The sequence below is a fragment of the Schistocerca serialis genome, chromosome 12 (genome assembly GCF_023864345.2).
Source record: "Schistocerca serialis cubense isolate TAMUIC-IGC-003099 chromosome 12, iqSchSeri2.2, whole genome shotgun sequence".
In the NCBI taxonomy this organism is placed as follows: domain Eukaryota; kingdom Metazoa; phylum Arthropoda; class Insecta; order Orthoptera; family Acrididae; genus Schistocerca; species Schistocerca serialis.
The window spans coordinates 116,218,901-116,246,111 of NC_064649.1; the positions used below are offsets into that span (position 1 = coordinate 116,218,901).

The 27,211-nt window shown below is 40.9% G+C and overlaps 1 protein-coding gene across 1 annotated transcript; it reads left to right on the forward strand.

Annotated features, from left to right (window-relative positions):
* The first annotated feature begins 383 nt into the window (after nucleotides 1–383).
* Nucleotides 384–27,211, forward strand: LOC126427915 (60S ribosome subunit biogenesis protein NIP7 homolog). Its single transcript, XM_050089810.1, has 4 exons — nucleotides 384–530; nucleotides 779–1,004; nucleotides 1,146–1,286; nucleotides 27,016–27,211. The coding sequence occupies exons 1-4, from the start codon at nucleotides 475–477 to the stop codon at nucleotides 27,133–27,135; spliced, it is 543 nt and encodes a 180-aa protein (XP_049945767.1). The 5' UTR covers nucleotides 384–474; the 3' UTR covers nucleotides 27,136–27,211.

The window sequence follows — 27,211 nt, forward strand, 5'->3', positions numbered from 1 at the left end:
AGATTTGTTGCTGTCTATAGACTTATTAAAATCGGGAACTGAGGACCCAAATTTTTACTCGTTGGCGCTTCTCACCACCGTGGAAATAGCGGCCCAGTTAACGTTGGCCTCGTAAGGAATGCTGTAACTCGTGTTAGCCATTCTATGAAATTTTCGCTTCTCACCACCGTGGAAATAGCGGCCCAGCTAACGTTGGCCTCGTAAGGAATGCTGTAACTCGTGTTAGCCATTCTATGAAATTTTAAATCTTTGCCTAAAATGAAATAAATACAAATCCTTTCGTAGAAACACGGATGTTTGTTCATTATAAAAACACATACTTTCCGTTATCACCGATCAAGTATCTTGACCTAATGTGATATCTTTAGCGATTTGTGCTTTGGTCCGGCAGTGTTGTTATGCCATGTACACACCACACGAGATAAATGTAAACAGATTCACGTGGTGTGATTTGTTTGTTGTAAACCTGAAGAAATGAAGCATTTAAGTGACGATCGAATGAAACTGGTTTTCGAAAAATTAGCAAAATAGTGAGTATTGGCTAAATAGCACTTCATTTCCTTTAGATGTTAGCTGCCATTTGTTTCGAGCATGTTGAACTACAAATATGTACAGGAACTTAGAGTCTGTGTTTGGATCACGACTAGCAAGCATTTGTTTCTTTTACATACTTAGATTGTGACGTAATACTTCTCCTACAGTTAACGTATCAGTGACAGCTTGACAACCCAGCACTTTTGAAGAATGTGATCTAATAACACTTTTCTTTCCGCCGCAGTATCGGTGCTAATGTGAAACTCCTGATAGACAGGCCAGATGGAACATATGTGTTCAGGGAGCAGAAAGACCGAGTGTACTACGTTTCGGAGAGAGTTTTAAGTTTGGCGTCGAATGTCGCTCCTGACCATCTAATCAGTGTTGGAACGTGTTTCGGTAAATTCACGAAATCTGGGAAGTTTCGTCTCCATATTACAGCACTACAGTACCTCGCACCATACGCACAGGTAACGAATTACTACTACACTACAATTTGAGTTAAAGTTTTCGTTTTAGGCGAATTACTTTATTTTAAAGTGGATGCGGTCCTGGGGATTGAGTGACTTTTTGTGTCATGTGCATATTGAAAAAATTTTTAACTGTTTCAGTACAAGATCTGGGTGAAACCGTCAGGAGAGCAACAGTTTCTGTATGGACATAATGTCCTGAAATCTGGATTGGGGAGAATTACAGAAAATACTCCGAAGTACCAAGGAGTTATTGTACTTTCGATGAACGACATGCCACTTGTGAGTATCTCCAGCTTTTTATTATTATTATTATTATTATTATTGTAATATACATAATATCTTATAAGAAAAACTGTTTCGTACCCAGCTAGTGTGTGGGGGTCTTGATATATTGTTTGATAAAAGTGAGATAATGAGAAACTTTAATTGATGAATCTGCATAACAGTTTTAAGTTGTGGAACACTATTTGCCTGTGTCACACACAGTAGGCTCTGTGAGAAAGCTACTGTGAAAGGAAATGATCTAGGAAGATCATCTGTGGTGCTTCTGAATGCCTCCTGGGTGTTCCCAATACTCGCGTTCTTCTTTGGCCATAGACATTTCTGTTGTCACTCCTTTTTTAAATGATGATTTTAGTCACAGTCTGTTTTGTAGTCTAGACAAAGGTCTAGATTAAATTGGAAGGTCATAGCCTGGCTGTGAGTTCATGAAGCCAGTGAGTGTCTCCTGACATTATTATTAGCCCATTATTATTTTTGTGACATTTTAATATTAAGACCGTACTGAAAACCCATATTTTTCCCACAGTGGTCTTTTATTTTCCAGATTTTAATATGTCTGAAGTTCTTCATGGTAATATCCCTCTCCAAAACTCCCACATTCTCCACTGGAGTCACAATAATTTGGTAGTTAAAATACATGCGATTGTATGACACCATAATTGCCTTTGTGGTTACACAGTAAAGGTGAATGCTTGCATTGTTTATGGCAATACTATTCAGAGCTGACGAGTGGTACTGTAGTCTGTGCTACTTTCATGGCTATAAATTGATCCAGGTGTACCAACAGTAGAGCCATATTTAAACACTAGGTTCAACAAAAACTGCCAAACCACAAAATTCAATTTGGTTTAGGAAAACATTGTATTGGAAATAATTGCTCTGTTGCCCAAAGATATTACGTAGAAACTCAATGGATTCATCTACGATGTATAGTAGTGCCCAGGAGGGAGCCACCAAAACTGATGTGTATCAAGATTGACCAGGTGCTGTAAAGACTACTGGCACTTTCTCATCATTATGGTGGCTATGATGATGCAGTATTGGTTTGGGCATAGAAAAGACATGTGGCTCTGCCCTTGCTCTGTTACTGTTTTCCTGCAACTTGACAGTCTTTTAGTTAGCAATCCAGTGAAATTATTATGTTTAGTAAGAAGAGGTTATAGCATAACTGTCTGATTACCATCAGTTGTTCCACAAGATCCACTGTGGGACAGGGACCTTTGGATGGATTTATGGATGAGGCTGAGAGTTCTTAATTGCACACAACTTTTGCTGAGTGGAAGGCAGTTGGGACTTCTCCAGTAACAAAGAACATTATAGGTGTCCCTCCTCCACACTTTAGCATGTTATTCGACATCAGGTACTCATTTCTTTTTGTGTCACTGCATAAGAAATTTTTGTTGTTATGTCCAATGTACCTAATGGGGGTGGTTGTATTTAAAGTGCAGCTATTCACAGAAGTCAAGTTTGGGCAGTAACTAATGTATGTCAGTGATACTTGGTAGGTGTTCTAGTGTGTCAATGCGGAACCAGTTTATGCTGGAAAGAAATTAGTTCCTATTTGTGTTACCAAGTATAAATATGGCGCTGTGAATGCAAGGAAGATGTATAGAAATGTTTCCATATGTAATAGTTTCGAAACGGGACATGAGCAGAAAAGTCAAACGAGTGAGAAAGGTGTAATGTTCATTTTATTATTAACTGCTGTTTATTGAGCTTTTTCAGTATGAGTACTGGAAGTGTGGACAAGATCCTGCATTTATAAAATGACATGATCAGCAGCTGCTCGCAGCAGTTCTGGTGGAATTTGAGCACTGTGTTTCAGATCAGGTAGATATCCCAAGAGCTAAAAGTTACATGGATTCAGATACAGAGATCTTGCAAGTCATTTATCTAGAGAACCTCTGGAGATATCATGTTTGCAGCAAATTGCATTCAGCATATCTTCCACTGGGTGAGCGATATGAGGTGTTGCCCTACCTTGCATGAAAACATGGTTTCCACGTAGGTGCACTCTTCCAAAACAGGAATCACATGCTGTACAAGGAAATCTCAATAATGTACCCACGTCACGGTACACCTGACAGGCATTCTAGGTGTAATCATTTCAAAGGAGAGCAGACAGAGAATAAAGGTGCTTGTGAATCCACACCATACAGTCACATATAGCATGTGCAGTGGCTCTTCGTGCACAACTCACAGTCGAGCAGCAACCCAAATTCGTCAATTCTGTGTATTCGCCGCACCCTGTAATGTAAAATGTACCTCGCCACTCTGTAGAATACATTTTGATCTGTGCCAGAAATTGAACAGCAAATTCAGAACAGTGCTGTGGATCATGAGATTTCAGTTGCCGCACTGTGTGGATCTTGTACAGGTTCCAATGTGAAATAGACTGCCATACTTTCTGTACAGTTGACCGTGGGATATACAATGGCTGAGATGGCATGCCTTCCTCTTCCAGGTTCTGTACTGAGCTCACTCGTGTTTTTGAATTTCATCATCATCTTCGGTAAGCCATTTAATGACGTCAGGCCTCTCCTCTGACCTTTCAGTCGGCAATACTCTCAGCGCACCACTGTAATTGCTGCTATTCACATAAAATAGTTTTGTTAACAGCACACAGTCTGTCTTCTTAATAGCCATACTCTTCACTCACATTATTGTTTGTCAGATGGTGGTGTGGGTGTCATGCTGACTTACAAACAGTGTACAGTGCCAGATTTGTACCTGGTGACCAAAATTGGACCTTTTCTTTCAGCATAAATCGATCCTAGATTAACGCATTGGCATATCTAATAACTTTCACTGCCATACAATAATTGAAGCCCACACTGGCTCTCTGTGTGTAGGTGCACTTTCATTATACAGGGTGGAGCAGAAGAAACTCGTGTTTTTCACTATTAAATGACTGGGACAGGGTTTGATAAAAATAATAAAAACAAGCATTAACTGATAGATTTTTTAATGCAGTTTTGAAATATGCATACTTTGATTAGGTTCGAAAAATAATGTCTTGGAGATGACGTCCTTCTTGCTGGATACAAATTTGGATCCTCTCCGGAAAGTTACGCATGGCTCTCTCCAACATTTCATTCGGCACAGCTTCAATTTCCTGACAAATGGAATTCTTCAAGTCATTGATTGTGCAAGGCTTGTTCATCTAGACTTTTGATTTTAAATATCCCCACAAAAAGAAGTCCCATATTGACAAATCGGGTGTGCGATGGGGCTGGTAAAAATCACCATATCTCGAAATAACTTGTCGCACCACTTCCATTGATGCTCTCGCCTTGTGAGCTGTGGCACCCTCCTGCTGAAAACATATTTCTCTCATGTTCACTTGACGCCTTTCAAGTTCTGGACGAAGAAAGTTAACATAGCATGCTGATGTCACAGTAACTGCAGCTCCTTCCAAAAAAAAAAAAAAAAAAAAAAAAAAAAAAAAAAAAAAAAAAAAAAGGGGGGGGGGTCCAACAATCTCCATTTTTGAAATGCTTCACCACACTGTTACTTTTAAACTGTAGAGAGTTTGATTCAAGTGGGTTCTCTGGTGCCCAGTACCAATAATTTTGAACATAGACATAACTGTCTACAGGAAAGTGTGCTTCATCACTCGTGAAAACTGTAGCAGCTGCATCTTCCGTAAAAATTTCATCCATTACTTGACAAAACTCTATACCCTGCACAAAATCCCCTTCACTAAGCTGCTGGACGATCATTATCTTGTACGGATGAAACTTAAGATCATGTAAGATGCAGTGCTACAGCCTGTCGTCTAGCCAATCGTTTCAGACTAGCAAGCACTACCATTCTCACTCGGTCTACATTTTCCGGAGTTCGAACTGAATGGGGAATGCCAGGTGGCTTCTTTTCCATCACAGATCCAGTACTTATAAACACTGCAACCCATTGGAGTACAGTATTTCGGTCGGGCACTGCCCCTCGATGTCCGACTCTAAAATTTTGACGGAAAAGATGCTGCACTGTGACTACAGAATCATTGTTTCTAAAGTACTGCTTGACAACGAACACATGATGCTCTACGCTCCAACACTCCATAACGACTTAAACTGCGTTGTATGGACAGTCTGCCGACATTCATTCGAGGTCAGTGCTCCCTCTCATTGCTGCGTACTAGCAGTTCAAAAAACATGCATTTCCTCTGCTCCACCCTGTACAACCCAGTATACAGCGTACTCCTCCAGCTCCTGAAGGGAAGTGGAACCAATATCTCACCCACAACCAGTGACATACAGTATGCTATTAAGACCTTGGAGATCAGAGCAGCTCCTTTGTTGCCTCCAGTTAGACTTAAGCAGATGTCATTCCACCTCTGGAAATCTGACCCCTTTGGTGGTGGTGATACTGCAGGCTTTTTTAGTCTTGAGAAAGCCTACAGGAGCAGTTGGAGGCAATAAGCAGAACATTGTCAGACACTTCCTTCGATGTGGCTTCCAGGGAGATTTTCTCATCTTTATAATATTCTTATCACTTCCCTGTTTCAGATATTGAGTTGGAAAGTACTTACGGACAAGTTAAATATGGGGCACAGTTTCCAATATGAGAGCATCCTAAGGATTTACAGGGTGTTTCAAAAATGACTGGTATATTTGAAACGGCAATAAAAACTAAACGAGCAGCGATAGAAATACACCGTTTGTTGCAATATGCTTGGGACAACAGTACATTTTACGGCAGATAAACTTTCGAAATTACAGTAGTTACAATTTTCAACAACAGATGGCGCTGCGGTCTGGGAAACTCTATAGTACGATATTTTCCACATATCCACCATGCGTAGCAATAATATGGCGTAGTCCCTGAATGAAATTACCCGAAACCTTCGACAACGTGTCTGGCGGAACGGCTTCACATGCAGATGAGATGTACTGCTTCAGCTGTTCAGTTGTTTCTGGATTCTGGCCGTACACCTGGTCTTTCAAGTGTCCCCACAGAAAGAAGTCACAGGGGTTCATGTCTGGCGAATAGGGAGGCCAATCCACGCTGCCTCCTGTATGTTTCGGATAGCCCAAAGCAATCACACGATCATCGAAATATTCATTCAGGAAATTAAAGACGTCGGCCGTGCGATGTGTCCAGGCACCATCTTGCATAAACCACGAGGTGTTCGCAGTGTCGTCTAAGGCAGTTTGTACCGCCACAAATTCACGAAGAATGTCCAGATAGCGTGATGCAGTAATCGTTTCGGATCTGAAAATGGGCCAATGATTCCTTTGGAAGAAATGGCGGCCCAGACCAGTACTTTTTGAGGATGCAGGGACGATGGGACTGCAACATGGGGCTTTTCGGTTCCCCATATGCGCCAGTTCTGTTTATTGACGAAGCCGTCCAGGTAAAAATAAGCTTCGTCAGTAAACCAAATGCTGCCCACATGCATATCGCCGTCATCAATCCTGTGCACTATATCGTTAGCGAATGTCTCTCGTGCAGCAATGGTAGCGGCGCTGAGGGGTTGCCGCATTTGAATTTTGTATGGATAGAGGTATAAACTGTGGCGCATGAGACGATACGTGGACGTTGGCGTCATTTGGACCGCAGCTGCAACACGGCGAATGGAAACCTGAGGCCGCTGTTGGATCACCTGCTGCACCAGCTGCGCGTTGCCCTCTGTGGTTGCCGTACGCGGTCGCCCTACCTTTCCAGCACGTTCATCCGTCACGTTCCCAGTCCGTTGAAATTTTTCAAACAGATCCTTTATTGTATCGCTTTTCGGTCCTTTGGTTACGTTAAACCTCCGTTGAAAACTTCATCTTGTTGCAACAACACTGTGTTCTAGGTGGTGGAATTCCAACACCAGAAAAATCCTCTGTTCTAAGGAATAAACCATGTTGTCTACAGCACACTTGCACGTTGTGAATAGCACACGCTTACAGCAGAAAGACGACGTACAGAATGGCGCACCCACAGACTGCGTTGTCTTCTATATCTTTCACATCACTTGCAGCGCCATCTGTTGTTGAAAATTGTAACTACTGTAATTTTGAAAGTTTGTCCGCCTGAAAATGTACTGTTGTCCCAAGCATATTGCAACAAACGGTGTATTTCTATCGCTGCTCGTTTAGTTTTTATTGCCGTTTCAAATATACTGGTCATTTTTGAAACACCCTGTATATACTTGTTATTACAATGAGTAGTGGTGTTCATCATTCATAAGCATCCCAACTTGTGAATGATTTTGCGGCATTTTGATTCTCTAACAACTTTGCAAATTTAACAAACCAGTTGCAGTAGAACATCGGAAAACTGGAGGAGTCAAGACAACACATGAATTTCAAATTTGGGGTCAACCAGAGGCTGGTATAGTGCCCATCAGCTTTGTCTAGTGAGATAACTGTGTTGTGTGATGTTATTGAGGGATGAAATGTTTGAAATGAATTGCATTTGCAGAAGCATATTGCAATAACTGTTGGCACACTCTGTTGTATGATGTTTATGTTTCTAAATTGTTTCGGAGTGATGTTAGTGCAATAGTGGACTTTTTGCTGTGCATTACTTGGTATTTTGGAGGATTGTTTTTGTTGCCTTGTCAGTGAGTTAAATTTTAATGTCCTCAGTTATTGGCTACTGACATATTTTTGGTTTTGAAGGTGTTAGTTCCTCATATCCGTGAGACACCGCCTTATTAAAGACACCTTCATTGTAGAGAGGCGAGGTTTGTGTACGTCAAAGAAGCTGAGATCCATGCTGGCAGTAGCATAGCTACCACCAGAGCATACTAAGCTGGACAGGTCACGACAGAGGAACCAGGCGAAGTGTCTCCTGCAGCATAGGGCAGGGATGACTCAAAAGGCACGGGGAAGCCAATGTTCCTAGGCGAGTAAACCCTAAATAAGTTCAAGTCCTCCAGGGCAAGGCCAATCGCTCTACACTGAACCGCAAGAGGCTCGGATAATGGATGGCACATATAGAATACACCTTCAACAAAGAAAAGGGGCAAAATTATCTGGAATATACAACGAGAGAAATAGCCAAAGAGGACATGAAGTTTTAGTAAAATACTGTGATACTAGAATAAGTGAGATTGCAAGGACAGATAGATATGCCTCAGTATTATCTGCTGTGCAGTGTACTCTAAAGGAGAACAGGTCAACATGGAACAGGGTTGATAACAACAAAAGAGTTTGTCTCTCTCCCCACCTGTACACTACTATTCCTTCCCTTTCCCCACCCCATCCAGATTGCTGTTTGCGTTGCACATTATGTTGCATTCCGGCACGAGATTCTGTAGTTAACGGTCGTGTGTGCGTGATGTTTGCTTGCTTGCTTGCTGAAACAGAAGCAGGAATAAAAGAACATTTTTATAAGAAGGCAAAAAACACCACTCTGGCCGTAGAAAGTTTTTATTAAACCACTACTGCTTTCACACCAGTTTAGGTGCATCCTCTGGTGATCTACTTGGGGATTAGAAAGGAATTATTGTACTCTTTTTTTTCTTTGTACACTGACTTAGTAAATATTATATGGAGTATAATAGTCCTGTACACTAGATACTTTGGCGCAGTGGTTAGCACACTGGACTCGCATTCGGGAGGACAACGGTTCAATCCCGTCTCCGGCCATCCTGATTTAGGTTTTCCGTGATTTCCCTAAATCGTTTCAGGCAAATGCCGGGATGGTTCCTTTGAAAGGGCACGGCCGATTTCCTTCCCACTCTTTCCCTAAACCGAGCTTGCGCTCCGTCTCTAATGACCTCGTTGTCGACGGGACGTTAAACACTAACCACCACCACCACCACCACTAGATACTTACATAAATTTTGTCTACAGCATTATTTTATGCCTTAATAATATTTTTTGAAGCTTGTAAGCTGCTTCAATTGTTTAGGTGTTCTGCTAATGGTCGGTAATAATATGAGACAATATAGCAGAGAAAGAATACCAGCAGCAAACAAAGTATGTTACGCAAACATACAAGTATTTAAGAATTCTCTAATTACAAGAACAACCAAGTTAAGAGTATGCTATTGCCTTGTTTGACTATTGGTACATATGGGCCAGAAATGAGGACAGCGATAGAAGCAGATTTGAACAGCCTAACAGCATTTGAAAGAAAAACGCTGCAAAAAATTTATGGGCCTGCAAGACAGGCTGTGGGTTGAAGAGTAAGGTAAAACAGTGAAACACATGATCTTATATCAGCGAAAAATATAGTGAAATTTCTTAAATTTCAAAGAATCCACTGATTAGGACATATGGGGAAGGTGTCAGGTGACAGGATGCCACGTGAATAATGAAAGGTAGATTGTATTCCACCAAAAGGAGGGGCCAACCAAGGGCTACACTATGTGATCAAAAGTGTCTGGATACCCCCAAAAACATGCGTTTTTTCATATTAGGCGCATTGTGCTACCACCTACTGCCAGGTACTCAGCATTAATGACCGCAGTAGTCATTAGAGGTCATGATTTGTCAACCTCCCTATTCCCATTATTTAGCACTGAGTGACTTCTGGTTTTTCCAGAAACTGAAAAAGGGTTTGAAAGGAACCATATTTCAGAAGAGGGAAGACATGCAGAATTTGATGGAGCAATTGTGCATCATACCAAAAGAGGCTTTCTGAAAATGCTTCCAGCAGTAGCAGCAGTGTTGAGAGAGATGTGTAGAAGTAAGGTGACTAGTGTCACCAACTGAACGTGAATAAAAATTGCATGGCAGATGGTATATTGTACCACTGCTAGTCATATCATTTTCTGTTTCACCCACAAATAGAGCAAGGTAAAAATGAATATTCAAAAGCCTCCCAATGAGCCCTAACTTCTCACACCTTAGCTTCATGGTCCTTACATGAATTGTACATTGGTGGCAGAAGAACCATTCTGTAGTTGGCGCTAAATGCAGCTTCTCTCAATTTCCACGATAGTGTGTCATGAAAAGAGTGTTGTCTTCCCTCCGAGGATTCGCACTTGAGTTCACAAAGCATCTCCATAATACTTGCATGCTGATTGAACTTACCAGTAACAAATCTAGCAGGATCACTCATGAGTTGCTTTGATAATCAGACCTGGTGGGGATCCCAAACACTTAAGGGGTACTCAGGAATGGGCCGCACAAGTGTTGTATATGCCATCTCCTTTACGGACGAGCTACACTGTCCCAGAATTCTCCCAATGAAATAAAGTCAAGCATTATCCTTCCATACTATAAACCTTATGTGCTTATTACATGTTACTTTGTCTTGTAACATTATCCCTTGATATTTAATTGATGAGACTGTGCCAGGCTGCACCCTAGTAATGCTGTATTCAAATATTATGGGATTGTTATGCTGTGTTGTTCATTGAAGTTCATATTTAGTAGTTTAAAGTGCTGGTATTGTGGAGTGCGTTGCAGCTGTTTTGATATCAATGGGTTTTGGTAATACTTAGTTCTGCTAGTTTCGGTCGCTGTGGGGTTCATTTGAGCTATGTAGGAAATTGGCGGTGCTGGACTTTCAAGTTTTGTGGGGGTTCCTGGTATTGCTGTCTTTGTTTGAGCTATATAGTTCATGTGTAATGAATGATATCCGTGGTGTGTTTCTTGCTTTTTGTATTTGGGTTGATTGTTGATGATTTCTGTATGTCATTTTTGGGTGAATATTTGATTGGAATGGTGTTGTGGTTGTTCTTGTCATGTATTCAGTTTGTCCCCTTCCAAAACCGCGTACTTCCCACAGTTTCATTTTATTGCTAGAGTTAAATACTTCTTGTGTTGTTGACAGTTGTTAGCAGGTGTAATGGGTGACATTGTGGTCACAACATTGACAACGCTAGTTATTAGAGACACACTTATCAAGATGAATGATTCAGTAAAGTTCCTTGACCTCTTGTTTCACAGTAAGTTCTCTTCACAACTACATCTAAGAGATCTGAAGATAAGATCCTGCAAGGTACTTAACTCTTAGTTGTAGGTGTGCTTCCTTAAATGCTATTTTGAGCACTGAGTTGTCATCAATTAACTTTTTATACCTGGGATTCACAGTCATATAGAACTTTATAAAAGACATCATATTTACGCCAGTGACTGTAACACTTTCTTTATTCCACGATTGCAATTTCAGCCTCAGGCCATTATCAAGTGTAGATTTTTGTGGCTTTAAGCCATGCAACTTAAAATGAGCTGACACATTTATATGTCATTGTCATTACTATTAAATACATTCGTGACGCTGTTACATATTGCGAGCACACATAACCATATGTTGTTTTATGTCATATGGATATGTGTGCTCGCAAAATGTAACAGTATCACGAATGTACTTAATAATAATGACGACAACATACTAGGGTCACTCCAAAAGAAATGCACACTGTCTTTTTTTAAATCCATCTTTTATTCTACATGTTTGAAAGTTTTACAGTTTGTAGATACATCCTTTAGGAACAATATTTTCATTTCTCTATGTAATTTCCATCACTCTCAACTGCCTTATGCCATCTTGGAACCAGCGCCTGTATACCTGCACGGTAAAATTCTGGACCAACCTGTTGGAGCCACTGTTGGCAGCGTGCACAAGGGAATCATCATCTTTAAACCTTGTTCCACGTAGACAGTGTTTCAGTTTCCCAAAGAGATGAGTCACATGGAACCAGGTCAGGACTGTAAGGTGGGTATTTCAGTGTTGTCCATCCGAGTTTTGTGATTGCTTCCATGGTTTTTTGACTGACATGTGGCCGTGCATTGTCGTGCAACAGCAAAACATCCTGCTTTTGCCGATGTGGTCGAACACAACTCAGTCGAGCTCGAAGTTTCTTCAGTGTCATCACATATGCATCAGAATTTATGGTGGTTCCACTTGGCATGATGTCCACAAGCAAGAGTCCTTCAGAATCGAAAAACACCGTAGCCATAACTTTTCCAGCAGAAGGCGTGGTTTTGATTTTTTTTCCTTGGGTGAATTTGCATGATGCCACTCCATTGATTGCCTCTTCATCTCTGGTGAAAAATGATGGAGCCATGTTTTATCACCTATCATAATTGTTCCAAGAAATTCATCTCCACCATAATCGTACTGTTCCAAAAGTTCGCTGCATACCGTTTTTCTTGTTTCTTTGTGAGCCACTGTCAACATCCTGGGAACCCACCTGGCACAAACCTTTTTTAACACCATCACTTTCAGTATTTTCAAACACTTCCTTCCCTATCCCAACATAGCGTGACAATTCGTTCACGGTGATGGGTCTGTCAGCAGTCACCAATTCATTAACTCTCTGCACACTGTCTGGAGTGTGTGCAGTACGAGGCCTGCCACTGCGAGGACAATCCTCAATACTGCCGTGCCCGCTTTCATCACGTAACCTGCTTGCCCACCGACTTACTGTACTGCGATTGACAGCAGCATCTCCATGCACTTTTTTCAACCTCTTGTGGATGTTTCCCACTGTCTCGTTTTCACAGCACAGGAATTCTATGACATCACGTTGCTTCTGAAGAAAGTCAAGTGTAGCAGCCATCTCGAAGACATGCTGTGACGACACCACTCACGGGAACAGGTTGAACTAAGTTTGAAAACAAGCGGGAAGGATGTATCTACACACTGTAAAACTTTCACACATGTAGAATGGAAACTGTATTTTTACAAAAATAGTGTGCATTTCTTTTTGAGTGACCCTCGTATAAATGTGTCAGCTCATTTTAAGTTGACATGGCTTAAAGCCACAAAAATCTGCACTTGATAATGGCCTGAGGCCGAAATTGCAATCGTGAAATAAAGAAAGTGCTACAGTCACTGGCGTAAATATGTCTTTTATAGAGTTGTGATCACCTCATCCCACCACTTGTACAGACTGTTGAAGTGTTTAAATAGAGAACTCTTGTGCTGGACTGACAACTTCATGTATGGATCCGTCACTCTGATGCTGTTTGTAATAAAAGTCTCCTTATTCAATCTTGACGGTTGTTTTCATATATTTTCTTAATTCTTTGGTCCTGCTAAGCAGTGTCACTAATTTGACTGCTGAACTTTGTCTGCAGAGGGTCGAGGGCTGTAAGAGAGCTCTTACTTTATGATAACTTACTACAAAATCATGAAACCACGATTTAAAGAACTCTTCTGCATTTAACTATTCACATAATTCTTTACAACATAGAGTGAATAGATCGATTATTACAACATGCTCATGGGTAGTGTCTACATGATACTTTATCACCTGACATATAGATAATATAGACATGTGAGTCCATAGGAAACTCCAAAAGCATTTTTAACAAGCTTGTTTTGTTCTTGTGCAAAACTACGAGGGTAATCCCGAAAGTAAGGTCCCCTATTTTTTTTTATATGAGTACATAGGCCTGTTAATTTCTACAATGGTTTACATCAGTTTACAGCTTGGAAATTTAGCCATTTTTTGACATAATCACACCATTTCTGTCGATGCATTTTTGTAGACGCTGTAGAAGTTTTTGTATGCCCATGTCATACTAGCTCGCCGACATGCTGTTCAAAAAGTTATGAACCTCTTCTTTCACCTCAACATCGGATATGAATCGCTTTCCGGCCAAATGTTCCTTTAACCTAGGGAACAGATGATAGTCAATGGGTGCCAAGTCAGGACTGTAGGGCGGGCGGGTGATTATGTTCCACTGAAACTGTTGCAGGAGAGCAACGGTTTGCCGAACAATGTGTGGGCAAGCATTGTTATGGAGAATGTGTACGCCCTTGCTCAACATTCCTCTTCTCTGGTTCGGAATTGCCCGTTTGAGTTTTTTCAGAGTCTCACAGTACCTGTCAGCGTTAATTGTGGTCCCAGCGATTCAGCTCCAATGACGAGGTGAAAGAAGAGGTTCATAACTTTCTGAACAACATGGCGGTGAGCTGGTATGATGTCGGCGTACAAAAACTGCCACAGCGTCTACAAAAATGCATTGACAGAAATGGTGATTCTGTCAAAAAATAGCTAAATGTTCAAGCTCTAAACTGATGTAAATCACTGTAGAAATAAACAGGTCTATGCACTTTTAAAAAAATAGGAGACATTACTTTTGGGATTACCCTCATGTTATTGTTTGGCCCTCTTCTACTCTGGAGTCCATTGTGTCCTCAAGCCATGATGGTAAAGCGTAAATAGCTTCTCCATTTCAAGAATTAGGTTAGTGCGTAAGTTCATAGCATGTATTTTTCTTTTCATGTCGGTATTCTGGTTGCTATGCCAACAGCCTTGTTGCAGTTGCAACACCGGTTTCTATCGGATCACCGAAGTTAAGTGCTGTCGGGCTGGACTTGCACGTGGATGGGTGGCCACCCGGACTGCTGAGTGCTGTCGGCAAGCGGGGTGTACTCAGCCCTTGTGAGGTTAACTGATGAGCTACTAGAGTGAGAAGGAGCGGCTCCGGTCTCGTAAACTGACATACGGTCTGGAGAGCGGTGTGCTGACCACATAACCCTCCATATCCACATCCGGTGACGCCTGTGGGCTGAGGATGACGCGGCGGCCAGTCAGTATCATTGGGCCTTCATGGCCTCTTTGGGAGGTTTTTTTTTTTTGTTCTGGTTGCTATGGGTTTATTTATTGGTTGTCATTTTTTGTTTCTAGTTCATTGTCACTATTTGAGTTTATGTATTGTCAATTTATCATTTGTAGATACTGAGTAGAGCTGTAGATGCTAGAAAATGGAGTACCAAGTGGGGAACATTTCTGACACATTCTTCTCCTTGAGTTCTAGGAGAGAGGTGACAGCAGTGAAAGCAGCCAGAAACATTTGTGCCATTTTTGGGGATAATGCCATTGGGCAGAGCACAGCAAGAAAATGGTTTTCTCATTTCGAGGAGGATCATTTTGATACTAGTGACTCTCCACTCTAGGAGGATCTTTGGAGTTTGGAGATCATTTACATGCATTAACCACATTGATCCATGACAGTGCACTGGAGAACTGGAAAATGTGATGAACTGTGATCATTCCACCAATGTGAAACATTTGCATGCAATGAGGAAGGTTAGAAAATCAGCCATATGTGCTAGCTTGTCATCAGTTGACTTGTAAACAACATCAACCATTCCTATCTTGTATCATTACTAGTGAGGAGAAATGGTGTCGTTTTCCGCTCTCTACGGAACAACCTTTAAGTAACTTTCTTTTCAGATAAAAATGCATTCCGAACTTGGCTCAACAAGTCTTTGTCTCAAATCCAGATAATTTCTACAGTTGCAGAATCAAAAAGTTGCCACGTCATTAGCAGACTGTTGTAAATAATGAGGGAGAATACATTATTGATGACTAAAGTCTCTCTTATGTATATTTGTTGTGTTTATTAAACATGTGGAAAAGTGCTATGAACTTATGTACCCACTCAATAAAACCATGTGCTCATCAGTGCATCTTGTTAATGCGCTGTATTCACATTTCTCCCTTCATATCTGCACACAAATTGAAAAAAAAATTTGTGCAGAGTATGCATCATGCTACTTAATAGCTACTAAAATATCTTATCAAGCCCCCCCAACCATCTTTTGTCGGTCTAAGAGGGTAATACTGGGACATGTTATTGCAGAATTGTGGAAGTTATGATGCCAGAGTATCTGATTTGTGTAGCTTGTAATGTAACAGTGTTTTTGTTTTGATCTCGGGGAAAAATATTAAGTGCTTAATGTTACAAAACCTTAAAACACTAGGGATACAGTGCAGTCAAATTGTGGTTTTGAGGGAAAACACTTAATTTGGAGAAACCCATACACACAAAACACAGTAAAAATTTAGCATTGAGTGTTCATTTTTCACTTTTTGGCTACTCTGCAGATCAGTGCATCACCACAGCCATCATTTCACTTTGACATTTGTTCACTTCGTCAACTTGCGAACAAAGTTTGTGCATGTGAAATGTGTCTGTTAGTGGGATAAAGACACACCTAGTTACTAGCTGTTCACTAACTACCTCAAATTGTACTCCCATTGGTTGCCTCGAACTTGATACAGAGACACATTGTCAGCACCTGCATTACACTGTAAACAAACACAGTGGGTGGACGGACCTATGTAAAGTTAAGGGATTGTCCGATTGGAGGTGCTATACCATTGGTTTCCTTTGACCTTTCTTACCCAGCCTTTTATCATGGGGCTTACAGTTTAACATGGTCTCCAAAAGCATCTTCACAGTTTCCACTCACACCAATTACACAGAGGTGACAAAATCCTGGAATAATGTATGTACATGTACAGATGGCATTAGTATCACGTACTCAAGGTACAAAAAGGGCAGTGTGGTGTGCGTACTGTAAGACCTTCAGTACACACACCATCAGATTATTTGACTTGTCGCTCTATCTAAGTAGGCGAGTGTCAGCAATATGTCTCGTGGTCTTATCGTGGCGTGCTTATCTTCTGCCGTTAGGTCAGACGATAGAAATGCCACTTGCACGCTTAGAGCAGCAGATTGACGATGACCAACTTTAAACAGAACTTGATTAATTTTCACACACATTTATTAAAATAATAACAACCATAAAAATTACTTAACTTGGTTCTGGATGCTATTTACAGTTGACAATCTGAAGTTCCTTTGGTATTGGTACGTTAATCTTATTCTCACATATATCTCTGATACTTGACAAAAGTGTCTATACATTTATCTTCATGGCTATGTACAGGAATATGGTAATCTTATTAGGCGCAGACTGGAACTTGACTATAGACTGGTACAGACTAATGCAGACTGGTGCAGACAAATGCAGACTGACTAATCGGAGGTCTGTACACTCTTTATAATACCACGCGCGTTCATGTATCACTGTGCGAGTGTGATCCATGAGGAGAAAAGGTTCTACGTTAGCAGCAATCTCATTGGCTGCATTACATATTAATGCGCGGGTCGGGGGAAGCAGAATTTGGTCCGTCTCTAACGCAGCGCCATCTCGTAGTGCGGAGACGGACGAACGCTGCGCCTGCGCTGTTGTGCTTAGCAGGGCGCGCTCTAGTGGGAAAGTTGTGTACGCGCTGACTACGCGGAACTATGTACGCAACAGGCAGTATATTGACAGAGCTGTCATTTGTACTCGGGTAATTCATGTGAATAGGTTTACGATGTGATTGTGGTCACACTACGGGAATTAGCAGACCTTGGATGCAGAATGGTAATCCAGGGTTGCCACTAGTTCTGGAAATCAGGGAATTTCAAACGTGTCAGGGAAATCAGGAAAATATCAGGGAATTTGAAAAAAGACACCGGAAAAATCTTGTTTTTTGCCTAATTAGATGAAATGATTTGTTTGATATGCATTGTTGCTGGCTGGGTGCAGCTGAGTACGTGTGCCACTTCCCTACTTTCTCACTCTTACTGCTTCTCCTCTTCCTACCACTCCCCTCAGCTTGCAGCCAGTGCTGCCACCACTCTTGCCACTAGTGTGGCAGCTGCTGACAAGAGGCAGGGAGACATTAGGAGTGGTTTCTTTGGATTTTATTCTAAGAGATGTTGACGCAGCTGCCAGAAACAGTGTCCATGTGTGCACTGCTATGTCACCAGTCATACGACCACACCGCCGCCTGAGAGATCGATCCGCCGGATGTGATTCTCTCGTTAAACAGAACAGCTGTGTTAGCCAAAGAGTACACAGCCAGTCGCAGTACTTGTGCTCACTGCGAGGCGTCACTAGGCCACTTCACGTGTCGCATGAGTGTAGTGCAGTTGTGCCAGTCTACAGTTCGTAGCCGCGCTCAGTGGTCAGCCAGCGATGTTAGTCATCGCCTGCAGCTCAGTCATTGCAGTCGTCAAGTCTTCGTAGCCCAGTTCAAAGTTGGTCTTCAAATTCACCAGATTCGACATTCAAGATTTCGAGGGATTAATTCGTCACTGCAAGATTTGTGACTTGTAAATTATGTCATTCTACAGATGCTTAGTCCAGTCACGTCTTCTATAATTGGCAACCGACTGATCGTGGACTACAGCAAAGTTAAGTAATAAATACTTTCTTATTTTGTACTCCTGCTAATTAATTGTGTTTTCCTGTTGTAGCTACCAAGCAGTCTTGGCATAGTAAAACCCACGTTTCCACCTCCTTGGCTACCTCATATTTGCCACCTCATATTGATGGACTCGATTATGGTGGAAGATGGAGAGCCATCGTGCACGAGTTGCGCCTGAGTGATTGTGTGTGTGCCCTCATTTTCTGAAGAAAGGCTGTTGCTGAAAATTTAGCTGTGAGAGTGTGATTTTCTTTTCTATGTGCCTGTCTGCTGCTCAACAACCTCTTTACGGTTTCCCAACATGGTGCCTGTGACATGTGAATAGCTGGCCACCAGGTGAACTTCCGTGGACAGGCCAAAACTGCAGGCAATTTCTGCAGGTATCTCTAATGGATCGATCCTGCTGATCGTAAGCCCGTTGTTTCCCACTATTGTGCAAGCCCGCCTCATCAGATCAAGTCTTACCGCTCTGCCCATAGACCGGGTCCGTTTGTGCAAGGCATAACGCAGCAGATTTTCATGGTTTATCTGAGGACCCAGGGCTGTGATGCTCCTCGTCAGACCAGAGGCCACGAGTGTTGACTGCAGGAATTGTGACTCTTTCACTGCAAATACATTGTACAGTGTGGCATTTTATAGACATTTTATTTATTCTTGGTCATTTTGGCACTTCAAAAGTAATTTATGTATTAGAAAATATGGATGATAAGAAGAAGAAAATTTTGGCAGTTGCTGGCAGTTTGTACACTACATACTAGTATATTTCTCAAAAGGAAAATCGCACAATACCTGCAAAATAATAGACATAACATAGTGAGTAATAACTGACAATAACGAACATAGTAGAACCAACATTTTAGTGGTGGTCACCTATAGTCCTTTGGTTTGCACAACTCTTCCCTGCCTTCTACACTTCTTTCAAGAGGCGTTCTTTTTTCTAAGGTTATTTCTGAAATCAGTGAAGTTATTTTAAATCTGTTTGTGACTCCAAGAAAATGCGTATTATTGTTACCAAATGTGTTTTACTATAATAGCAGTGGTCTTAATGAAACACACATACAGGGTGACACACGGGAGACGGACGGTTTTGAACTGCGTAGTACTGAGAGCGCGATGGTGGGAGGTGGTCGTGGTGGGGATAGTTCTGATCCACACAAGACGCCATCTCATTTACTCAGCCACTATGGAGCAGCGGGACTTGCATCGTCGAGTGTTTGTCTATGACAGCTTCGTGAAAAGTGGTGAGCCTATTATTGCTACGCAGCGATTGTTTCGTGCGCGGTTTAATGTCAGTCGACATGAAGCTGTTCCGAGCCGTAACACAATCCTCAGATGGGTGGGAAACTTCAGATTAGCTGGAAACATACTGGATAAGAAGCATCCTGGCCCGAGACGCAGAGTAACGACACCAGAAAATGTTGAAAGGGTAAGGCAAGCGGCAGTCAGAAGCCCAGGACGGTCAGCTAGACGTCATGCTAGTGAGTTACGAATCAATCATGAGTCAGTTAGACGAATTTTGCATAAAGAATTAAAATTCCATCCCTACAAAATGCTCATTGTCCAACAACTTAAGGAAACTGATTTTGCTGTACGAGAAGACTTCGCTTACAGAATGCGAGTGATTTTGGGATCGAATGAAAATGAAATTTTATTGATGAGTGATGAAGCTCATTTTCATTTAAACAGGACCGTTAACAAGCAAAACCTACGTTAATGGGCTCCAGAGCATCCACACCTTATCCACCAGTGTCCTCTACACACAGAAAAAGTAACAGTCTGGTGTGCTCTTGGCTCTGTTGGCATTATTGGACCTTATTTTTTTGAAGAGAACGGGGCCACAGTTACTGTTAATTCAGTTTGTTACATTCATATTCTTGAAACAAGAACTAAGAAGACGACGAATCCCTTTAAAACGCGTTTGGTTCCAGCAGGATGGGGCAACATCGCACACCGCAAACACTTCAATGACAGTTCTTAGACGCATGGCTCCTGGCCGGATTATCTCACGTTTTGGCAATGTTCCTTCGCTTCCCAGGTCTCCTGACCTGTCAGTATTTGAACTTTTTTCTGTGAGGATACCTTAAGAACTGTGTCTATAACCACAAACCATGAAATTTGAACGAGTTGAAGAATGTAATCATTCAAGAAATTGCTGCCATCCCTGCAGAGATTTTAGTCTGTGTGATGGAGGATTTTGAGAAGAGTCCTGCATTCGAAATGATGGACATCACCTTGATGACATTATTTTTCACAAATAATGGCAAATAATGAGCTTTGATTTTGTGTAAATAAACATGCATTAATTAAAGTTGGCTGAGTATTATTTCATTAAAAAACCGTCCGTCTCCCGTGTGGCACCCTGTACCTTTGGGCTTGCTTTCTCCATCTAAAACCCTTTCATTACAGAAGATGTTGATGTTAGCACTTGAGATTTTTGCTTACATGGCTGAGAAATGCAGAAGTCCTTACCTTTTTGTCAACTTATGTTTTTACTTATGCCAAAGATCTCAAAATTTGTCAGGGAAAAATGCTAAAACTTGTCTGGAAATTGGGGAATTTCTCATGGGGAAACTTGTGGCAACCCTGTAATTGGAGCTACATGCATGGGACATTCTGTTTTGGAAATTGTTATGGAATTCAATGTTTCAAGATCCACAGTATCAAGATTGTGCTGAGAATACCAAACTTCAGGCATTACTTCTCACCACGGGCTACGCCGTGGCTGACAGTCTTCGTTTAACGAGCGAGAGCAGAAGTGTTCGTATAGGAATTGTCAGTGGTGACAGACAAGCAACATTGCAAGAAATAACAGCAGAAATCAATGTGGGACATGTGACGAGTATATCTGTTTGGACAGTGTGGCGAAATTTGGCATTAATGAGCTATAGCAGCAGATGACCGACCTGAGTGCTTTTGCCCACAGTACAACATTGCCTGCAATGCCTCTCCTGGGCTTTTGACCACATGAGTTGGTCCCTAGATGACTGGAAAACTGTGGCCTGGTCAGATGAGATCATATTTCAGTTCGTAAGAATTGATGGTAGGGTTTGAGTGTAGCGCAGACCCCATGAAGTCGTGCACTCGAGTTGTCAACAAGGCACTGTGCAAACTGGTGGTGGCTCCATAATGGTGTGGGCTGTGTTTAAATGGGACGGGCTGGGTTGTTCGGGCTGTCTGGAGACCGTTTGTAGCCATTCATGGATTTCATGTCCCCAAACAATGATGGAATTTTTATGGATGACAATTCACCGTATTACTGGGCCACAGTTGTCTGCACTTGGTGTGAAGAACATTCTGGACAGTTGAAGGGAGTGGTTTGGCTACCAAGATCACCTGACACGAATCCTGTTGAACATTTGTGCGGCGTAATCGAGAGTTCAGTTTGTACGTAAAATTCTGCACGGCAACACTTTCACAATTATGGGCAGCTGTAGAGGCAACATGGCTCAGCATTTCTTCAGGGGACTTCCGACAAACTGTTGAGTCCGTGCCACGTCGAGTTGCTGCACTGTGCCTGGCAAAAGGAGGTCTGACGTGATATTAGGGTGTATCCCATGTCTTTTGTCATCTCAGTGCATTGCTAGAAGAAACGGAAGAAAGATCGTAGGCTTGATTGAGGATTAAACTGCAGACATTGAGGTTTTCCTGGACAGCTGTCAACACCAAGTTGTCTTTTTGTCAGAATTATTACTGTAAGTGTTCCACTGTGTTGTCCTTGATGGTGAGTGTTCATCGGAGGTGAGGGTATCATCTGGAGTGCTCCAGGGAAGTGTGGTAGGTCCGCTGTTGTTTTCTATCTAAATAAATGATCTTTTGGATAGGGTGGATAGCAATGTGCGGCTGTTTCCTGATGATGCTGTGGTGTACGTGAAGGTGTCATTGTTGAGTGACTGTAGGAGAATACAAGATGACTTGGACAGGATTTGTGATTGGTGTAAAGAATGGCAGCTAACTCTAAATATAGATAAATGTAAATTAATGCAGATGAACAGGAAAAAGAATACCGTAATGTTTGAATACTCCATTAGTAGTGTAGCACTTGACACAGTCACGTCGGTTAAATATTTGAGCGTCACATTGCAGAGCGATATGAAGTGGGATGAGCATGTAATGGCAGTTGTAGGGAAGGCGGATAGTCGTCTTCGGTTCATTGGTAGAATTTTCGGAAGATGTGGTTTATCTGCAAAGGAGACCGCTTATAAAACACTAATACAACCTATTCCGGAGTACTGCTCGAGCGTTTGAGATTGAGGGAGGACGTAGAAGCAATTCAGAGGCGGGCTGCTAGATTTGTTACTGGTAGGTTTGATCATCACGCGACTGTTACGGAAATGCTTCAGGAACTCGGGTGGGAGTCTCTAGAGGAAAGGAGGCATTCTTTTCGTGAATCGCTATTGAGGATATTTAGAGAACCAGCATTTGAGGCTGAATGCAGTACAATTTTACTGCCGCCAAGTTATATTTCGCAGAAAGACCACAAAGATAAAATAAGAGAGATTAGGGTTCGTACAGAGGCATATAGGCAGTCATTTTTCCCTCGTTCTCTTTGGGAGTGGAACAGGGAGAGAAGATGCTAGTTGTGGTACGAGGTACCCTCCACCATGCACCGTATGATGGATTGCAGAGTATGTATGTAGATGTAGATGTGTGCATAAGTACAAGACAGTATTTCTATAGAGGCAACAAATTAAGGTGTGTGAGTGTTCTTTGTTGATATACAAGTAATTCTATATCAGGAAGGACAGATATTCACATCATTTGATATAGGCTGCAATTTTTTTAAAAATCGGAATTGCATATTACAACACCTAAATCATCCACACTGTGATGTTCTCAGTGAATAAAATACACTGTAAAGAAGATTAAAAATCAGAAACAAAGAATCTGTTGAAAAGCACTATGTATTTTATCATCTTTCGTTTTCTGTAGGGCTGTGCTATTGTATTGTAAATAACTATTAAAGATATTCACTTATGTAATAATCCAGTGCTGCTGCTGTTGAATGTTAATAATTTTTCTTTGTAAGGGTGTCATGTAATGAGTTACAACACATAATGATACCCACATGTTTTTCCTTTGTATCTAATTGTTCACACACTTTATATTTCAACTGACCTGTCTTGGAGTACTTTCTCTGTTAGCTTCTTTGTGTCCTGTTGCATAAGTTCTGCTATTGTAATACTCCATCCTGTTAATGAACAGTGGAGAATGTGAGAAATTAAAATGCACAGCTCAAGAATGTTGAATATGAACCTTCTGCACAATTTTGGTGTTATACACCGAATCAGTAAACATTGGTAAAAGCAGGAATGAGATAGGGTCTTGACATATACCTGATGTTGTTCCATCTGCTGTTAGAACACAAAACTCACTAATAACATAAATGAAATGTAGAATCAAATGCATTGATTATTAACTGCAAAAACAGGCAAACATTAAATTTATTGATCAGAGCACCATGTACTACAAGTGGGAAACAATGGTTTGAATAAACTGCACATGTATTTTGGTGTAGAATCTGAATATGCAATAAAATTGAGGGGTTTCCATTCGAAAATGCAGTGTTGATCCCACTCATGTAGGAGGGCTATAGATTGAGGGATGCTGAATGAAATGCATTTGGCTGTCAAGAGAGCAATGCATGAAGCCTTCAGTGACTACGGTAGCAGAATATTGTCAAATGATGATCCACAAAATCCAAAGAAATTCTGGTCGTATGTAAAAGCTGTTAGTGGCAGCAAAGTTAGTGTCCAGTCCCTAGCAAATGAGACAGGGACTGAAATCCAGGGTAGCAAAGCAAAAGTTAAAATGCTTAATTGTGTTTTCAAATGTTCCTTTACAAAGGAAAACCCAGGAGAATTGCTGCAATTTAATACCCGTACTTCAGAAAAGATAAATGAAATAAGTATTAGTGCCAGTGGTGTTGAGAAACAGCTGAAATCATTAAAAATGAACAAGGTTCCAGACTCGGTGAAATCCCTGTCAGGTTCTATATCAAATTTGTGGCTGAGTTAGCCCCTCTTCTAACCATAAACTATCATAGATCCTGCGATCAATGAACCGTGCCCAGTTCTTGGAAAAAGGCACAGGTCACACCCATCTACAAGAAGGGTAGTAAAGTGATCTACGAAACTACCATCCGATATCCTTGACATCCATTTGTTGGAGAATCCTAGAACGTATTCTGAGCTAAAACATAATGAGGAATTTTGAACAGAATGACCTACTCAGCACCAGTCAGCTTAGATTTCAAAACTTCAGTCATGTGAAACCCAACTTGCGCTTTTCCCACAACATACGGAAAGCTTGGATCAAAGTAACCAGGTAGATACAGTGTTTCTTGACTTCTGAAAACCATTTGACTCAGTACTGCACATATGCTTATTCTCAAAAGTACAATCATACGGAGTATCAAGTGAAATTTGTGATTGGATTGAGAACTTTGTGATAGGGAGGACACGTCATTTGATCTTGGATTGAGAGTCATCGTCATATGTAGAAGTAACTTTGGGTATGCCCCAGAGAATCATGTTGGTACACTTGCTGTTCATTTTGTATATTAATGACCTTTCAGACAATATTAATAGTAACTTCTGACTTTTTGCATATGCTGAAGTTATGTATAATGAAGTACTATCTGAGAGAGAGTGCATAAATGTTCAGTCTCATCTTGATAAGATTTCATCATGGTGCAGAGATTGCTCTTAACGTTCATAAATGTAAAATTTTGCATTTCGCAAAACAAAGAAACATAGCATCCTATGATTATATCAATGAATCACTGTTGGAATCGGCCAACTCTTACAAGTACCTGGGTGTAACACTTTCTATGGGTATGAAATGGAGTGATCACATAGATTCAGTTGTGGGTGAAACAGATGGTACACTTCGGTTTATTGGTAGAATACAGAGAAGTGCAATCAGTCTACAAAAGAGATTGCTTACAAATCACTTGTGTGATCCATCCTAGAATATTGCTCAAATGGGTGGGACCTCTACCAGATAGGACTAAATGGAGATATAAAACATACACAGAGAAGGGCAGCATGAATGGTCGCAGGTTTGTTTAAACTGTGAGAGAGTGTCACAGAGATACTGAAGGAACTGAAATGGTAAACTCTTGAAGACAGATGTAAACTAACCAAAACAAATTGAAATAGGTGTTCCACAGGGCAGCATTCTGGGCCGATTGTTATTTCTAATTTATATCAATGATATACAGGCTCCAGACAGCTCAGCCAAAATTCTACTATTTGCAGATGACACGAGTATCATAATTAGTGATATAAAAGAATCATTGTGTACTACAGCAGAAAAAATGCTCTGATACATACAGTCATGGTTTTATTCAAAGAAGCTGACATTAAATACAAAGAAAACAAACTTTATATTGTATGGAAGCAAGTGTCAAGGGGAAAATATGTGCCTTATGCTGGATAGCAAACAAATAGAAAAAGTGTGCACCACAAAGTTTCTGGGAATGCAAATTGACCAAGATTTAAACTGGAATGAATACAGTGTATATCTTACTCAGAAACTTAGCTCAGCATGTTTTGCCTTAAGAATAATATCCAAGGTATGTAGCAAGGAATGCATTAGAGCGGTGTACTTTAGTTATTTCCAATCAGTTGCAAGCTATGGCATAAGTTTTTGGGAGAAAACCAGGTCAAGACTAAATGACATTTTTATTACGCAAAAAAGAGCTATTCGTATCATGACACACAGCCCACCACAAACTCACTGTAGGGGCTGTTTGTATGTGTTTGTCCATTTATTATGTGTGTGTGTGTTGTTATGTGTTACGTGCAATCAAATGACAAATCCTGTATCACATGTGTGAGCTATTGGATTCTAAATAAATAAATAAATGAATATCCCGAAAAAGTCTGTCAAAAAAGCCTCAAGAACTGGTTTTAAATGATTACTCTATGGATATACTGCAACCCTGTAAGTATTGCTCGCATAGGGATCATGAGGATAAGATTAGAATAATTACTGCATGCACAGAGGCATTCAAACAGTCATTCTTCCCGCACTCTATGCGTGAATGGAACAAGAAGAAACCCTAATAACTGGTACAATGGGACACTTTGTCATGCACCTCATGGTGGTTTGCAAAGTGTAGATATAGATGTAGAGGGGTGGTGAGGAGGTGGTAAGTTGTAGCAGAGACAAATGTCCCCTTTACTAGTATTAACTTTTCACCTAGAACATTTTTGTCATACAACGCGTCATTTTTGAGATATTTAGCTGTCTCAGTTTAAAACAAACACCATGTATATGTTCTGCTCACAGTGTAAAACAAGATGTATTTTAACAAATACTTATAAGCTGTGCAGCACTAAGTCTACAAGATTTTTCACATTTTATTATTAACTTGTAAACACTGCTTTTTTACATTAGTACTAGAGTTCAGGAATTGATTGTGAGCAATTTCACAAGTCCTCTTACAGATGTCCTCAGTACAGAGGTAAGCTTCAACTGTACGCACTCTTTGATTCACAGAATTTGGCATACACTACTCGAGTAATTTGGAGAACTATGAAATGACACTTGCAGAATTTTCAAAGTGAGAAATGAAGCTGTGACAATTAACTGCACCTGTTATGTGATCGAAAGATTGTGTAGGTGAGGAATTGTTAAAATAACAATGTGGCCACTTTATCTTGGACATACTGTAATTTGTTTTGTCCATCCAGATATATTTTTAACTCTGTACCGTCAGAATATGAGATACACATTTTACATATAATTTTATGATGTAACCCTCTGTTCTCCTGCTTTACATACTATCTATAGATAGTAAATGAACATAAATTTGATTGTTCACAGGGTTTTGGAGCAGCGGCAAAGGCTACAGCAGAGTGTAAACATGCAGACCCTATGGCAGTTGTATGCTTCCACCAGGCAGACATTGGAGAGTATATACGTTCAGAGGACACACTTATCTGATGGAATCTAGTGGAACCTTTTTGTACATATTGTTATTTCACTTATATTTTTTTAAAATAAACATACAAAATAATTA

Excerpts from the sequence above, each read along its gene's own strand:
- LOC126427915 (XM_050089810.1), top strand. The coding sequence starts at position 475 with ATGAAGCATTTAAGTGACGATCGAATGAAACTGGTTTTCGAAAAATTA. Across the intron at positions 531-778 it reads TTCGAAAAATTAGCAAAATA|TATCGGTGCTAATGTGAAAC; the intron begins GTGAGTATTGGC and ends TTTCCGCCGCAG. Across the intron at positions 1,005-1,145 it reads ACCTCGCACCATACGCACAG|TACAAGATCTGGGTGAAACC; the intron begins GTAACGAATTAC and ends TAACTGTTTCAG.